General features: G+C 61.1%; 3 protein-coding genes and 1 long non-coding RNA gene across 5 annotated transcripts; 2 read left to right on the top strand and 2 right to left on the bottom strand.

The window, feature by feature from the left end:
• Positions 1 to 785: 785 nt before the first annotated feature.
• DAZAP2 (DAZ associated protein 2) lies at positions 786 to 5268 on the top strand. The gene is made up of 4 exons (XM_080368016.1): positions 786 to 902; positions 2059 to 2180; positions 2609 to 2851; positions 3937 to 5268. Exons 1-4 carry the CDS (start codon positions 890 to 892, stop codon positions 4063 to 4065), a joined length of 507 nt encoding a protein of 168 aa, XP_080224142.1. The 5' UTR covers positions 786 to 889; the 3' UTR covers positions 4066 to 5268.
• An 825-nt stretch (positions 5269 to 6093) lies between these two features.
• On the bottom strand, positions 6094 to 7975 carry SMAGP (small cell adhesion glycoprotein). Of its 2 annotated transcripts, XM_080368019.1 has the most exons (3): positions 6817 to 7769; positions 6610 to 6687; positions 6094 to 6527 (listed from the first exon to the last, which is right to left on the bottom strand). In XM_080368019.1, exons 1-3 carry the CDS (start codon positions 6842 to 6844, stop codon positions 6355 to 6357), a joined length of 279 nt encoding a protein of 92 aa, XP_080224145.1. In that variant the 5' UTR covers positions 6845 to 7769; the 3' UTR covers positions 6094 to 6354. The 2 variants fall into 2 exon arrangements, with proteins under 2 accessions (XP_080224145.1, XP_080224144.1); XM_080368018.1 differs by having other exon boundaries at positions 6610 to 7975.
• On the top strand, positions 7794 to 10173 carry LOC308054758. Its single transcript, XR_013924225.1, has 2 exons — positions 7794 to 7905; positions 7969 to 10173. It is a non-coding gene; the product is annotated as an uncharacterized lncRNA (long non-coding RNA).
• Positions 10174 to 10353: 180 nt separating this feature from the next.
• On the bottom strand, positions 10354 to 16911 carry BIN2 (bridging integrator 2). The gene is made up of 11 exons (XM_080367997.1): positions 16758 to 16911; positions 15601 to 15681; positions 15403 to 15457; positions 13806 to 13900; positions 13536 to 13631; positions 13356 to 13463; positions 13184 to 13269; positions 12206 to 12281; positions 11882 to 11964; positions 10883 to 11633; positions 10354 to 10551 (listed from the first exon to the last, which is right to left on the bottom strand). The coding sequence occupies exons 1-11, from the start codon at positions 16833 to 16835 to the stop codon at positions 10450 to 10452; spliced, it is 1611 nt and encodes a 536-aa protein (XP_080224123.1). The 5' UTR covers positions 16836 to 16911; the 3' UTR covers positions 10354 to 10449.
• Positions 16912 to 16959: the final 48 nt, after the last annotated feature.

Raw genomic sequence — 16959 nt, forward strand, 5'->3', positions numbered from 1 at the left:
GCGCAGGCCCTGTCTACCCATCCCCCTACTCCCCAGACCCTGCTTAGAGCCCCTACTTTACCCTCAGACCTACCTAAAGGTCCCACCCAGGCCTTCAGACCCCCACCACCTCAGCTCTAGGGGCCACCTGCCACCCCCACCCCCCAGCCCCACTTAGGGCCCCCCATCACCCCACAGCCCTGCCTGCTCCCCACTCCTGCCTGGCGACCCCCACTCCAAATTAGATCCCCCCAGACCCTGCTTAGGGCACCCCCCTTCACACTGAGGCCTACCTAAAGGTCCCACCCAGGCCTTGCTTGAGGCCCCCCCACTTCAGCTCTAGGGACCACCTATCCCCCATCCCCCCCCCAAGGCCCTGCTTAGGGCCCCCCATCACCCCACAGCCCTGCCTGCTCCCCACTCCTGCCTGGGGACCCCCCCTCCACTCTAGACCCCCCCAGACCCTGCTTAGGGCCCCTCCTTCACCCTGAGGCCTACGTAAAGGTCCCACCCAGGCCTTCAGACCCCCACCACCTCAGCAATAAGGGCCACCTGCGCCCCCCCCGCGCCCCCCCGCCTGAGACCCACCTCCCACCCCCTTACTCCAGGCCTACCCCAGGATCTACCTGAGCCCCCACCACCCCCCCAAGCGCCACTCCTTCCCCTCGCACGGCCCCTTTAAGAGCGCGCAGCCCCGCCCCCAGGGCGCGATGACGTCAGGACGCAGCCTGCGCGCGGCTGCCGCTTCCTGCCCCCCTCCCCTCGGCCCCGCCCAGCGGCCCCCCCGCCCCCCCCGCCTCCCCTCCCCTCCCCCCCCCCCCCCCCCGCAGCGCCGCGGTGACACCGAGCAGGAAGCGCGCGGGGCGCGGGCAGAGCGGGAGCCGCCGCCGCCGGAGCCAGCGCCGCCGCCATGAACGGCAAAGGCAAGGCCGGGGGCGCGTCCCCCCCCCGTCCCCCCGGCTGCCGCCGACAGCCAACACCGCCCCCCTCCCCGCCCCCCCCCAAGACCCCTTGGCCCCGGGACGCGGCGCCTTTAAGGGCGGCGCCGCAGCGCGTGACCGCGCGGGGCCGGGCGGCCAATGGGAGCGGGGCGGGGGGGCGGGAGCGCGGGTCGCCATGGAGCCGCGCGCCTCGGCCAGGCCTTTAACCCTGGGAGTGCCGGGCGGGGGGAGGGGCGGGACCCCCGCGCGTGAGGTGAGGGGTCCCCACGCCGTGCGGGGGGGCGAGGTGGGGGAGAGACACACCCCCCTCCCCCTCCCCGCTGACGTGGGGGATCCTGCGGGTGACGTAAGGGGGACCCCGTTAGATGGGGGGGGGGGGCGCTGAGATGGGGAGACCCCCCCGCCCCCACTGCTGACGTAGGATCCCCCAGAGGACGTAAGGGGGGACCCCGTTAGTTGGGGGAGGGCGCTGCGATGGGAGAGACCCCCCTGCTGACGTAGGGGATCCCCCAGATGACGTCAGAAGGCAAGGTGCAGGAGACCCCCTGGGTGACGTAATAGAAGGGGACACCCCCCCCCCCCCGGGTGATGCAATGGGGGGGCTGTGGGGAGCCCCTACCCCGCGGGGGGGTCTCTCGGGTGCCATGAGGGGGCTCGGGGGGTGGGGGGAGGTTGGAGTGAGTGAGACACCTTTGTAACGGGGGGGGGGAGGGGGGCAGCTGGGTCAGGGGGACCCCCCAGGGGACAACGTGTGTGTGTGGGGTGCAGCTGAGGGGGTTGAGACCCCCTGAAAGGTCCAGGATGGGGGGGGGGGCACCCAGGGGGGGCTGCTGTGGCCTAATGGGCTCCATCCTGGTAGCAGGGGGAGTACCCCAGAGGTGGGGGGTACCCCAGGATGGGGGGGCACCCAGGGGGGGCTGCCGTGGCTTAATGGGCTCCATCCTGGCAGCAGAGGGGGGTTACCCTGGAAGGGGGTACCCCAGGGGTGGGGGGTACCCCAGGATGGGGGAGGGAGCAGGGTAGGGGACACCCATGGGCGGCTGCCGTGATAATTAACAAACGGGACTTTCCAAAGAATTAAGAATAATCAAAACTGACTGGTCGGCGGCTTCGGGCTGAACTTTCCTCCTTCCCGCAGGACAATACCCTACGCCACCGTCCTTCCCGGTACAGCCGCCTGCCACCCCCCCGGTGTACCCCCAGACCGTGCCGCTCCCGCAGCCGCCGCCCTACACGGACGCCCCTCCGGCTTACTCCGAGGTGGGATGCTCCTCCAAAAGCTTTCTTGCCTTCTGAGACCCCCTCCTAAATTACAAAAAACCAAGTCATCGCTCCTCCGTGTAACTTCTTTTTTCTTCTCGTTGCCCCGGGGGACTCGCTCACCGCGTGTATCAGCGGTGGGCACCCAGCATCCTGGTGGGAGATAGGAACTATCCGGTGCCGAACCTTCGGAGCCACGCCTGGCGTTAAGACAATAAATTTCGCTCATCTCTAGCCACAAATAATACGGATAATTATCTCTTAGATGGCTTCGTGCAGCCAGTGGGCAAAAAATGACCCTCGTGCAAGGAGGAGGGTGACAGTGGATGGGACAGTGATGCTGAGCGCAAAGAACAAGTCACTCAGGTTCCTTGCATGGCTTTTATTTTATTTTTGTCTTTTTTTTTTTTTTTTTTTTACCCCACCAGCTTTACCGCCCCAGCTTCGTGCCGCTGGGGGCTGCCACTGTGCCCACCATGTCTGCGGCGTACCCGGGCGCTTCTGTCTTCCTGCCCGTGGCCCAGTCCGTGGCCGTGGGTCCCATCGGCTCCTCGGTCCCGATGGCGTATTACCCCGTGGGACCCATGTACCCTCCTGGCTCAACGGTCCTTGTGGAAAGTGGCTTTGATGCTGGGGCGAGGTTTGGGGCTGGCGGAACACCCAGCATCCCAGTAAGTACCAACGTACCCCCCAAACCCCTCGTGCTTCGGCGTTGGAGGGTTGCAGGCGGTAGCCGGGGAGAAATGTCCTTTTATTTTCTGAGAAAAAACGTGTTTCTTACCCCATCCCTCATCGGGGAGAAGAGTGGGCTCCTACTTTCCATCTCTGGCCAACCTGTGGTTCTCCAGCGGTTCTGACGCACAGCAAAACCCTTCTGTGGCCAGTACTAGCCCCAGTTTGGCTTGGGGGTCGTGGTATAACGTGCGTCAGAGGGAGGCACCTGATTTTCTCTGCCCCCAAACACTGAGCTGGCCTCTCCCTGTGCGGGAGGTTCCTGCTTCCCTGGACTTTCCCCCCGTGGCTCCTGGCCACGTGAAATTCTTGTTCTACAGCCCACGGGCTCCTCTGCGCAGGCAAAAAGCCCCGTGGGAGCTCTCCGAGGCGAGAGGGCAGCACATGGCCGAGCGTCTCCCATCGGCTCCGGGGCTCCGTCACCCTGTCAAGTGACGGGGACACACGGATGGGGGGGTTTGGGGTCCCAGCAGCGAGCGATGGGGAGGTTTTGGGGTCCCGGCAGCAAGTGATGGGGACGCGGATGGGGAGGTTTTGGGGTCCCGGCAGCGAGCGATGGGGACGCAGATGGGGAGGTTTTGGGGTCCCGGCAGCGAGCGATGGGGACGCAGATGGGGAGGTTTTGGGGTCCCGGCAGCGAGCGATGGGGACGCAGATGGGGAGGTTTTGGGGTCCCGGCAGCGAGCGATGGGGATGCGGATGGGGAGGTTTTGGGGTCCCGGCAGCGAGCGATGGGGATGAGGATGGGGAGGTTTTGGGGTCCCGGCAGCGAGCGATGGGGATGAGGATGGGGAGGTTTTGGGGTCCCGGCAGCGAGCGATGGGGATGAGGATGGGGAGGTTTTGGGGTCCCGGCAGCGAGCGATGGGGATGCGGATGGGGAGGTTTTGGGGTCCCGGCAGCGAGCGATGGGGACGCGGATGGGGAGGTTTTGGGGTCCCAGCAGCCCGCAGCGGCGGCGTGTCAGCTCCTGCCGTGGCGCTGGGCTCAGCTGTCCTCCCGCCTCCCCCTTCTCTGTTTTGCAGCCCCCCCCGCCCGGCTGCCCCCCCAACGCCGCCCAGCTGGCCGTCATGCAGGGAGCCAACGTCCTGGTGACGCAACGGAAGGGCAACTTCTTCCTGGGAGGCTCAGACGGCGGCTACACTATCTGGTGAAGAAGGCAGGGGAAGGGGGGAGAGGGGGGGGGCTCCATTTGTGTAAGGAAAGACATCACATACTGTCAGCACTTCTCACGATGTAACTGCTTTAGTCCATATTAACCTGATGTCGCGGATGAGACACGCAGCGGTGAGGGGTCTCCCCGGGCTGGTGCCCGACCCTGCAGGCACCCGAAAACGAGCCAAGGGACGCTGGTGACGGTAGCGGCGCCGCTGTTTAAATGGGGGGGGGGATTAATTAATTCACAGTGTGAACGTGAGCTCGGCAGTCCTGCCTCTTCGTTTCACCGGAGTAACACCGCTGTGGGGAGGGCGAGGGAGCGGGGCCGGTGCCATGCCGGTACCGCTGGCCCCAGAGCCGTGACCCCCCAGGTTTCCCCCTCCCCAAAAGCAAAGGTGCTGGCTGGAAAAGCGAGGCAAAACTTGGGAGGGCACCGCCGCGCTTCCTTCGTCCTGACCTCGGGAGAGCGCATCCCTGGGAGCACCCCGTGCTCACGGTCACCCCCGTTTCCCTCTGGGAAGTTATGCGGCTGGCGTGTATCATGGGATTTTTTTTTTATACACTCCAAGTAATCTTGGATTTCTTTGCACATTAGATCTAATCAAAGCCAGGCTTTGGTGCCAGAAACACAATGCAACTCATCTTTGAACCTTTCATTCGATGCTAACTAGGCTTTTAGAACGACGCTTAATAAACAAACGTCTTTTTTTCTTTTTTCTTTTTTCTTTTTTTTTTTTTTTTTGAAACTCAACCTGGTGTCTTGACACCAAAACTCCTTCAGGCTGTTGTTCAGAGGGGCTGGTCACCATCTGCCCGAGGGTGTGTAACAACTGTCAATCAACACACAAATTAGCTTGGGTCGTGGGTTTTCCGGACACGTACTTCAGAAATGACTTGGGTATAATGAAGTCTTCGTAGGGTTAAGAAGAATATTTCAGGGATCCTCAATGTTTTGGGTTTTGTTTTGTTTCTGTTTTCTGACGAAAAAATATCAGATTCAAATATATTTTATCTCGAGGTTTCAGTTTAATCTAAATCTGTGTCTTGTATATGTTGTGTTTAACCATCCGACTGACTGTTATGAAAACGTTCAGCATTACGTCTCTCTCTGTATACACTGTGGTGCACTTAACTTGTGGATTTTTTTATACTAAAAAAAAAAAAAAAAAGTAGAATAAAGACTATTTTGAAAATTTGAACGAAGTAGCAGGTTTGCATCAGACCTCAAATAAAACCCCTTGGCTCCCGCCCACCGCAAGCCTTCGGGTTTCTTCACTTATTTCCTCTTTGCTGCTATTTTATGAACTTCCTCCTGTTTGGGCTGTTTCTTTTTTCCCCTCCGGGTTTGGTTTCAAGGAAGAGCTGCCCCTCGAGGGGGGACGTCGAGCTGCTCCTCGCCTCATCTTTGCGTGGAGCAAAAAGTGGAGGAAAGCTGGTGTCCCTGCCTGCCGGGTGAAGCAAACCTGCTCCGCGCCTCATCTCACGATGCCTCTCGGAGCAGGGATGAGCATCCTGGCCTACGGATGCCTCTGGGAGCAGGGATGAGCATCCTGGCCGGCGGATGCCTCTTGGGGCAGGGATGAGCATCCCGGCTGGCAGATGCCTCTCAGAGCAGGGATGAGCATCCTGGCCTACGGATGCCTCTCGGAGCAGGGATGAGCATCCCGGCAGATGCCTCTCGGAGCAGGGATGAGCATCCCAGCAGATGCCTCTCGGAGCAGGGATGAACATCCCGGCCGGCGGATGCCTCTTGGAGCAGGGATGAGCATCCCGGCCGGCGGATGCCTGTCGGAGCAGGGATGAGCATCCTGGCTGGCGGATGCCTCTCGGAGCAGGGATGAGCATCCCCACATCCGTAGGGTGCCATGGGGCTCTGAGTCGCACAATCCATCGGGCTGTGCTACATGTGTGCTTAACCTTAGCGTGGGTAAGTTGGAGGCTAATTAACCCACCCCTAAATCAGCGGAATAACTTCATTGTGGTGTGAGATAAGGGAAGGGAAAACATGAGCGACTCTTGGAGCGTTTGGTCACGGGTCTGTATTAGGAAGCACCGAAGGGAGGAGGTGGGGGATGGGGGCAGCCAGAGCGTGGCTGTGCCAGCTCTGCTGCGCTCCTTGCCCCGGCTCCGCAAAGCTCCGACACACACCTGTCGATTTTTCCTTTCATGGTTGGCTTAATAAATTAAGAAAAAAAAACAAAATGGGGGAAAAAGCAGCTTGTAGATCCCCAGCTCCAAGGAATTGAGCGACTGGGACCTGAGAGGTGGGTGCTGGAGCCGGCGGCTCAGATGAAATATTCTTCTTTCTCCTTGGCTGGAGCATCCTCCATCGGCAGCGCCACGTCGGGCTCTGCCACCGGCTGCTCGTAGGTGAGGTAGCTGCCTTTGTTTCTGTACAGGTAGACGATGATCACCACCAGCACCGTCAGCAGGGTGAGGAACACCAGCGTGATGACAACTGCCGGGGAGAGGAGCCGGGTTTAGCCGGTACTGAGCCGCCGCGCGGTGCCGGGGCTGGATGTGGCCCGGGGAGCCCCTACCTGCGATGAGTGCTGTGTTGGCGTCCTCGTGGAGCGGTGGGGTGTGAGCCTTCTTCAGGACGGGGGTTGTCAGCTCCTCTTCAGCAAACAGGGAGAGTGGAGAAGGTGAGGCTGGTGCTGAGCCGGCTCTGAGCCCGGTTTGAGCCCAGCCGGGGCACACGGTGGCCACGGGCGAGGGCTCGCCGAGGGTCACGGTGCTGCGCTCACCTGCGCTCCGAGGGTGCTGAGCCTCCATCGCATCGGCTTCCTGCAGGCGAAGCTCTGGGCTCCTTCCGAACTACCAAAAAAAAAAAAAAATAAAAGAATCAAAGTGATAAATTCCCCCGCAACCCCCCGAAGGGTGCAGCCGCCAGCTAATTAAAGCAGAGCTGTGGCGCTAATTAAAGCGGAGCTTTTATTGGGGCTGACGGGGAGGTTGCAGGTCACTCAAACTTCCAGAGCTTCCAACCGCCCGTGAATCCGTGCGGATGCTCCCGGCAGCATCCCGAGGGTGATGCCGCCGCTGCCGTCACGTTTTCTTGTTTTCCCTGGAAAAAAGCAGCCCGAGGGGGGTGGGCAACCCTGGGAACCCCCCAAAAACCCGCGCTCTGCAATGGCTCCGGCACGAGTGACTCAGCGCCTCAGCGGGGACGTGGTGCCGCTAGATGTCAGGAGGAAAAAAAAAAAAAAGAAAGAAAAAAAAATTTTAAAAATAAATGTGGGAAATGACCCGCGGGAGCATGGCAGTGGGCCAGCACCGCGGAGCTGGGAGCCGTGCCGCGCCGCCAGGATGCATCTCACCAGGCTGGGGGATGCTAACCCCGACGTGACCTCCCAGATTTTGGCACCAGGATGAATTTTGGGGGGTCTGGCCCTGCCCTGGTGGCCCCCTGGTGCCCCCAGGACTCAAAACCTCCCTGACCGCAGTGGGGTTGGCTTTGCAGCGAGACTGGAGTGTGAACGCTCGTGGAGAGGTGGGATGTTGGGAAAACAGTTTCCCCCCTTCCCAGCGGCAGGGACAGAGGGGGGACCCCTCCCCACCCACCGGCACCCCGAATCGCTGGCCCTGTCCACACAGCAACTGGCACGAGCTGCCAGCTCGTTAAACCCGGCTTTGCATTAACACAGCTTTGCATTAAACATGGGTTTGCTTTAAACCCGGGTTTTGCTTTAAACCCGGATTTTGCTTTAAACCCGGATTTTGCTTTAAACCCTTTTTGCATTAAACATGATTTTGCTTTAAACACAGCTTTGCATTAAACAGTTCTTGCTTCAAACCCAGCTTTGCTTTAAACATGATTTTTGCTTTAAACATGGGTTTTGCTTCAAGCCCAGCTTTGCATCAAACAGTTTTTGCTTCAAAACCCAGTTTAAACACAGGTTTTGCTTCAAACCCAGCTTTGCATTAAACACGGGTTTGCTTTAAACATGATTTTTGCTTTAAACGTGAGTTTTGCTTCAAACCCAGCTTTGCATTAAACATGATTTTTGCTTTAAACATGATTTTTGCTTTAAACCCAGCTCTGCATTAAACCCAGTTTTTCGTTCAAATCCAGCTTTGCATTAAACCCTTTTTTTGCCCCAAACCCAGCTCTGCCGTGATGCCCACCGGGCAGCAATGCCGGGTGTCGGGGGGAGGGAGGGGGGGCGACACGTGTGGCAGGAGCTGAGCGGACCCATCCCCCCCCCCAGGCAGCTTCAAAGCAAAAAACGGGTGAAAAGGCCCCAACCCCTCAAAACTGGGATTGAAGAGGAAAGAGGAAAAGGTGCCACTCGGTGGGAAGGGAGTGGTGCCACCGGGAGCCTCGGGAAGCGTTGGGCATCGCTGGTGGGAAATACAAACTCGTGCCGTGCCCACAGCGCCTGCACAATCCTGGGACTCAGCAAAGGTTTAAACCAAATTTTCAATTTAAAGACTTGATTCAGCATCAAAACGCTGGTGACCGCGGAAGCAAAGCTTGGCACGTTGCATCCCGGGGAGGGATACTCTGACCAGGTACCCCCGGATGCTCCGGCCGCGTACCCCTGGATGTTCCACCCGTGTACCCTCGGATGCTCCAGCTGGGTACCCCCGGATGCTCCAGCTGGGTACCCCCAGATGCTCCAGCCGGGTGCCCTTGGATGCTCCACCCGTGTACCCTCGGATGCTCCAGCTGGGTACCCCCGGATGCTCCAGCTGGGTACCCCCAGATGCTCCAGCCGGGTGCCCCTGGATGCTCCACCCGTGTACCCTCGGATGCTCCAGCTGGGTACCCCCGGATGCTCTGCCTGGGTACCCCTGGATGCTCCAGCCAGGTACCCCTGGATGCTCCACCCGTGTACCCTCGGATGCTCCAGCTGGGTACCCCCGGATGCTCCAGCCGGGTACCCCTGGATGCTCCGCCCGGGTACCCCCTCGCTGCTTCTCCATCATGGGAGGCAACTCACCAAAACCAACAGGGAATTTGCCCCGTGCCCCATGCCGTGGAAAACTACGGGATACTCCGCAGGGCCAGGGTTACCTTGGTGGGCCGGGATCCAGCCGAGCTCCGAGCCTCCGGGCATCCAGCGGCTGCGCTGGGGGGCTGGCAGGGGGTGAGTCACTTCCCCAGTGCGCGGGATCCATCCGGATCGCCATGTGTTTTTTAAAGTGACGCAGGGGTTGTGAAAAAACCACCCACCCATCATCTTCCTCATTCCTGCTCCCAGGCCGAGTCGCTCAAGAGCCGTTCCCACACGGAGCCCTCCCCGCCCCCCGGGGCGCAGGCGGCTGCCGGGGATGCTCGGTGGTGCCTTCATGGCCCCCCAGTGCCAGTCCCAATCCCAGTTCCTGTGCCCATTCCCAGGGGATGGAGGATGGGTTGAGCAAACCGGCCCTGCCGCCTGCTCGTCCCCGTTTCTCCTCCGTCACCCCAGGTCCCCCCGGAGCGTTTGCTCTCCCCTGCCCCCTGCTCAGCTTTCCCGATGGATTTTCCTCTTTTCTGCCTCTCGCTGCAGGACGATCCGGACTTTTCCCTTCCCACCCACCTGGAACCCAGCTGGGAAACACCCGGCTGAGGACCCGCATTCCGGCTTCTCCCCGAAACCTGCCGCGCTTGGGCATCTCCCACCGCACAACTCCGTTACCTCTGGGTGCAAATCCCACGCAGCCCAACCCCCCCCCCCCCCCCGCCGACCTCCGGGGAAAGGGCGGATTTTCCGGGGGTCCCCAAGAGCCCCGTGTGTGTCCGTGTGTCCCCCCAGCTCCTACCTGCGCCCGCCGTGCCGGGGCTCACGGTGCCGGCACCATGTGCGGCTCCCAGTCTCGCCCAGGCGAAGGCGTTGCCTTTTTCCTGCCTCACCTTTCCAGTCCGGCTGCAACGGCGATAAAAATCCAGGAATTCCTTCCCCGGGATCCCTCCCCCGGGATCCCACCGGCTTGTGCGGAGCCAGCCCAGCACCGGGCACCAGCGCAGCGACAGGCTTTTGCTTTGATATAAGGGAATTTTGCAGCGTGGGGTGGGGGTAAAATTGGGGTGTGTTTGGGGTTTTTTTGTTGTTTTTGTTTTGTTTTTTTTTTTCCGCATGGCAGTGCGTTTTCTGGGAGCTGGAGAAACCGGCTTGACACCTTCGCCCTGAGTCACGGCGGCGCTGGGTGCGTGGGGAGAAGGAGAACGGGACAAGTCCCTCCCACCCCTGGCGGGAGCCACCCATGGGTGAGACCCCACCGCGCCCCCCGCAGCTCCCCCAGCCGGGGGGCTCTTGCAGGATGGAGCTTTGCCCCCCGCCAGCACCGTCGCCCCCCTCTCGCTGCTCTCTCAGCCTTTATTTCCAACAGGACGGGGGGTGGGATGCGCGGGACGGTTACACAAAAGGGATCTGGTGGCACCGCTGGGTGCCCGCTCACAGTGGGGTGAGGGTCTCGAGGGGGTCTTGGGGGGAGGTTGGTGCTGGGGGGGGGTCCTGGCTCACGTCCTGCTCCGGCGTCCCCTGGCAGCCTTGTTCCTGGGAGGCACACAGAGGTGGTGCTGAGCCGGGGGGGGATGGAGACCGTGTGGCTGTTGGGGGGGCAGGGGGTCTCCGCGGTGCTGCTGCATCTGCCTCGGCTGGGGACCCCAGGGGGGACACCCACCCCCACCCCGTGCCGGGGGCCAGATCCAGCCCTATCTGCCAGCAGGGGAGCGGTGCACTGGGCTGGATTTATCCAAGGGGTGATGCCCCCCCAGCCCCACCAGGTGCCCCCCAACAAGCTGGGCACCCCCTTAACATCCCAGGGCAGGGATGCGGCCCCCACCATGGCAACTCCCCCTGCCCCCTGGCCCCAGAACTTTCTCACCTGTGCTTTGGCCACCTGTGGCTCGATGTCCATCACCTCCACGCTGCCCTCGCTGCCCTCGGAGTCGCTGTCCCCATCGGTGGCACTGCCGCGTGGGCACGGCTCCGGGCACACCGCTGCTGGACCGGGGGCATCACCGGGGCTGGCCGGGGCTGGGGGTGGTGACCCCCCGGGCTGTGCCTGCCCCCCGCCGTCAGTGGCCGTGCCATCTGGCTGATGGGGGTCCCCCACGGTGGCCGGGGCTTCGCTCGCCCCCACCCCAGCTCTTCCCGGCTCCGGTGGCGCGGTGCCGGCAGCCTGGGCAATGGCCTTGGATAAAATCAGCGACGCCAGGGAGGTGGCGATGGCCTCTGCCCCCCCAGGCGCCCCGCTGGCAGCCCCTGCTGGCCCCGCACCCCGGCTCTCGGTGTCCGTGGGGGACTCGGCATGTGGCCCCACGGATGTCACCGGTGTCCCCGGCTCGTGGGACGGTGCTTCGGGGCTGGGGTCGGGCTCTGGGGGGTCCTCACTGGAGATCGACGCCGTCTCCGATAGGGACCCACCGCTGGCGGGTGAAGCGGGGGGTGGGCCAGGGACGGTGACCCCCGGCTCCCCGTTGGAGATGGCATCGGTGGCACCGTCACCCGCCGCAGGGGACTCTGCCATCGCCTCCTCTGCTTCCACCGCAGGCTCCCGGGCCAGTGCCCTCCCCGGGCAGGGGAACATGGGCGGGGGGCTCACCGGCGAGGAGATGACCAGCGACCGCCGATTGCTGTATGGGGGGGGACAGCGGGGGTTAAGCCCCCCACAGGCATCACCCTTGGGGACACATGGTGGTGGCCCCAGCTCCGGTGACGCTCCCCCAGCCAGCACCATCAGCAAACAGCCCCAGTTAATTAACTCAGCACCACCAAAGCACCCTCATCCCGGCGGCGGGCGGCGCTTGCCCATCTGTAGGTCTGGGGGTCTGGGGGGGGCAATTTTGCCACTGGAAGCCCCCCACGGCCCCCCACCCATTACCTGGGGACACCTTTGATGATGAAGACCTTGCTGGAGTGCTGCTTGTCCAGCGTGCTCATCACCTCGTAGAGGTCACGGTTGAGCTGCGAGGGGGGACATGGGGGGAGAAACGGGTCAGAGGGCCCCCCCAGTGCCACCAGAGGGGCCTCCCCAGTCCCACCATCACCCAGCAGCACCCCAAACATCCCTGAGTTGCTCTCAATTATTAAATCAGTAGCGACGCTTGGAGGTGGATGGGGGGCGTTGGCGGGGGGCACCCAGCGATGGCTACGAGGAGGGGGGGGAGGGGAGGGGTGTTGTGGGGTGCTGCCTGGCCCCCCCCACCTTGCTCATCTCCTTGTAGAAGACGTCACGGAGGTTGGAGATGTTCTGGAAGATGGTCACGTAGCAGGCAATGCGGCTGGGGGGGGAACACAGCGGGGGGGCTGGGGGGGGCTTGGAGGTGCTGAGCACCCCGCCGGTGAGCACCCACCCTCGGGGTCCCCTGGGCATGGGGACGGCGAATGACCCCTTGGCGGGGGGACAAGGTGGCCCTGGACGTTTGTCCCCAGGGCCACTCTGCTGTGGTGATGGTGCTGCCGCCTCCCGGCTGTCACAGCCGCGTGGCCAGTGTCCCTGGGGACCACCAGCCCCCCCTCCCCGCAGTGGCCTTTTGGGGGAAACCCCCACTTCTTCCCCGCCGGGGGGGGAGGGGCACCCACCCGCTGGCACCCGTGCCCAGCCCAAGGCCCAGGGCTCAGTGACCGGGTGTGGGGACCGTGATGTCCCCCAGCCCCACGATGTCCCCCAGCCCCCATAGCACCTCCCAGCCCTGTGACGTCCCCCAGCCTTTGTGGCACCCCACTCAGTGACTGGGTGTGGGGACCGTGATGTCCCCCAGCCCCACGATGCCCCCCAGACCCCATGGCACCCTCCAGCCCCTGTGGCACCAGCCTTGCAATGCCCCCCAGCCCCCGTGATGCCCCCCAGCCCCTGTGACGCACCCCCAGCCCCGCAATGACCCCTGGCCCCGCGATGACCCCCAGCCCCTGTGACACCCCCCAGCCCCACAATGCCCCCAGCCCCCATGACACCCCCCCATCCCCGTGATGACCCCCAGACCCTGTGACACCCCCCAGCCCCCATGATGCCCCCCAGCCCCACGATGCCCCCCAGCCCCCGTAACGCCCCCAGCCCCCGTGACGCCCCCAGCCCCCGTGACACCCCCAGCCCCCGTGACACCCCCAGCCCCCGTGACGCCCCCAGCCCCCGTGATGCCCCCAGCCCCCGTGATGCCCCCAGCCCCCGTGACGCCCCCAGTACCTGCCATACAGAACTGGCAGCTCCTCCCGCAGGTCCCTGTTCAGGTCTTCGAACACCGCCTGGGCTTTGTTAAACTCCTCCTCGGCCTGCGGGGGGGGGAAGGGGGGGCCATGGCTTTGCCGCCAGGGCCGGGGGGGGCTGCCCCGGGCAGGGGTCCCGTGAGAAGCTGGACCTTGGCAATTTTCGCCTCGTCCTTCTTCTTGGCGCTTTGCAGAGCTTCCAGGTGGTGCCGGGCGCTGTCGTAGTCCACCAGCTTACGGCCCCGCTTGGCGATGCGCTCCTGGGGGGGGGGTGGTGAGCCAGAACCCAGCCCCCCAGCCCTATCACGTCCCTCCCATCCCCCAGTGGGTACCTTAAAGTCCCCAAACTGGGCCAGGTAGTTCTCCATCAGGCGCAAGGCTTGGTCGGCCAGCTTCGCCTCGTAGTCATCCCACAGGAGGTCATTGCTCTGCGGGGTGGAAAACGGGGGGGACAAGGATGGAACGCCTGGGTGTGTCCCCCCCGCCGCCCCTCCGGCTGTACGTGCTGGGCTGCATCCCCAGGGACCCCCCTGCCGGGCTCACTGCCCCCCCCCCAGGCTCAAAGGGGACCCGTGGGGACAGGGGGGGCGTTGGGGGCTCACAGCTGCGATGGCTTTCAGCTCCTCGTGGCCGTCCCAGGCGGGGCTGTAAATCTCCTGCAGCGTTTCGGCCACTTTCCGGGAGCTCTCGTGCATCACTGTGGCGTGGCCAGCGCACGCAGAAAGAGAATTGTTTATTTATTACTACATTGCATTATTTATCATTAAATAATTTTAATTATTTATTATCATTTTTTATTATGTATCATTATTGACCATTGATTATTCTTTACCATCGATCGTCTGTTCTTTACCACTATTTATTCTTTATCGTCGATTGTCTGTCCTTTACCGTCGACTATTTAATCTTTACCGTCGATTCTTTAATCTTTACCGTCGATTGTCTGTCCTTTACCGTCGACTATTTAATCTTTACCGTCGATTCTTTAATCTTTACCGTCGATTGTCTGTCCTTTACCGTCAGCTGTCTATTCTCTACCGTCGACTATTTAATCTTTACCGTCAATTGTCTGTCCTTTACCGTCAGCTGTCTATTCTTTACCGTCGACTATTTAATCTTTACCGTCGACTATTTAATCTTTACCGTCAATTGTCTGTCCTTTACCGTCAGCTGTCTATTCTTTACCGTCGACTATTTAATCTTTACCGTCGACTATTTAATCTTTACCGTTGACTATTTAATCTTTACCGTCGATTGTCTGTCCTTTACCATCGACTATTTAATCTTTACCGTCGATTGTCTGTCCTTTACCATCGACTATTTAATCTTTACCGTCGATTGTCTGTCCTTTACCATCGACTGTCTATTCTTTACCGTCGACTATTTAATCTTTACCGTCGATTGTCTGTCCTTTACCGTCGACTATTTAATCTTTACCGTCGATTGTCTGTCCTTTACCATCGACTATTTAATCTTTACCGTCGATTGTCTGTCCTTTACCATCGACTGTCTATTCTTTACCGTCGATTGTCTGTCCTTTACTATCGACTATTTAATCTTTACCGTCGATTGTCTGTCCTTTACCATCGACTATTTAATCTTTACCGTCGATTGTCTGTCCTTTACCATCGACTATTTAATCTTTACCGTCGATTGTCTGTCCTTTACCATCGACTATTTAATCTTTACCGTCGATTGTCTGTCCTTTACCATCGACTGTCTATTCTTTACCGTCGACTATTTAATCTTTACCGTCGATTGTCTGTCCTTTACCGTCGACTATTTAATCTTTACCGTCGATTGTCTGTCCTTTACCATCGACTATTTAATCTTTACCGTCGATTGTCTGTCCTTTACCATCGACTATTTAATCTTTACCGTCGATTCTTTAATCTTTACCGTCGATTGTCTGTCCTTTACCATCGACTATTTAATCTTTACCGTCGATTGTCTGTCCTTTACCATCGACTATTTAATCTTTACCGTCGACTATTTAATCTTTACCGTCGACTATTTAATCTTTACCATTGATCGTCTGTCCTTTATCATCGATTCTTTAATCTTTACCATCGATTCTTTAATCTCTACCATCGATTATCTGGTCTCTATTATTTATTAACTACTATTCATTAACACTGGTAGGCAGACCGGGCTGCAGCCACCTGCCCCGGCAGCCCCCCGCGCCCCCCGGCTCCGTACCTCTCACGGCGCCCAGGAAACCCTTCAGCTCCTTGTAGAGTTTGTTTCCTTCGTTCTGCAAAGCACCGCGGTGAGGGCCGGGGGCTCGGGGCCGTTCCCAGGAGCCCACCAGGGATGGAGGGACCCCAGGGGGCAGCGGGGCCAGGGGATGGGGTGGGGGTGTCCCCGTGCCCCCCCTTCCCCGCGTCCCCCTGCAACCTGCTGCAGCTGGAAGTTGTAGGCGCTTTGCTCAAACTGCTCGTCTTTGGTTTCCACTGTTTTCCCCAATTTTTGCAAAACCTGGGATGGAGAGAGATGGAGCCGTGGGACCAGCCACTGGCCCTGGGCTCGGCGCTGCCCCCCGGGCGCTACCCTGGGTGGGGAGCAAGGCTGACCCCCACCGAGCCCCTCGCGGGGGGGCACCAAGGGGCCAGCAGGGGTTTGGATGGGGAATGCAAAAATTTGATGCCTCCCTGGGTGCTTTTATTTTTTTAGTGGAAAATGGTGACTTTTTGGGTGCTGACCCATCACGGCACCCTACGGAACCACGGGTGCAGCCTGTGCACCCCGAAGCACCCAGGTGGGGGGCTGTGGGGGCAGGGGGAGCCCTGGTGCTGGTGCTGCTGCTGCTGAGGATGAGGATGGGCTGAGGCTGAGGGCAGCTCCCGTGCCCCCCGGCAGGAGCGCGGCGAGGCCAGGGCTGTGTCCGATGGAGCTTTGGGGTGTCCAGGATGAGTGTGACCCCCCGGGAAGCGGCGGGGGCCTGGCCCGGGCTGATACGGCCATGCCGGAGCCCAAATTAGCACCGAGCCCCAGCCAGGAAACCCAAGGGCCCATGGGTTTGGCGGGGTGGGGGTGGGGGGAGCTTTGCACGGCCCCCAAAATGGGAACCACCGCTGGCTTTACAGGGCAAAGGGATGCCCCGGAGCCACCCCAAAACTGCCAAAATCGCCCCGTTTCTGCCCACTTCCGCAGCCCTTCCCCCTCGCTTCCTGTGCAGCGACGCTGGCGTCCCTGGGCCTGTCCCCATGCCGGGTCCCACTGGGGACTGTCACCTCCAGCCAGCCCCGGGGACCCTGGGCCAGCAGCCCACCGGCCCCCCAGCACCTCCGGAAGGTGTTTTGGGTGGAAAAAGCCCATTTTTAGAGAATCCAGTGGCCGCCAAAACACCGTGGGGCCTTGGGGGCCACGTCAACCCCAGAACCTTGGAGTGATGGGGACATCGACCCCGACGTGCCCAAATCAACACCCCGCGAGCACCTGGGGTGCCCAGCAGTGCTCGCCGTGCCACCCCCTCAGCCCCGCAGCAGGGAAAAAGGAGGGAATAAAATAAAAATCAAGGATCGGGGGGAGGGGGGGCTGGGCATCGCCCCTACCTTCTCCTGTGCCCGGCTGAAGTGTTTCTGGACCTGCTTGGCGAAGAGCCCGGCTCCACCGCCCCTGCCCTCTGCCATGGCTGCAGCCCGGCTCCGCTCGTGGCCGCACGCTGCGGTTTGATGTTTTCGGCGGAGGAAGTTCGAGGCGAGGCAGCTGCCGGCATCCGCTGAGCACCCGGGCACCCCCACCACGCCCTGCCCC

This window comes from Falco punctatus (assembly GCF_963210335.1).
Source record: "Falco punctatus genome assembly, chromosome: 18".
NCBI lineage: Eukaryota > Metazoa > Chordata > Aves > Falconiformes > Falconidae > Falco > Falco punctatus.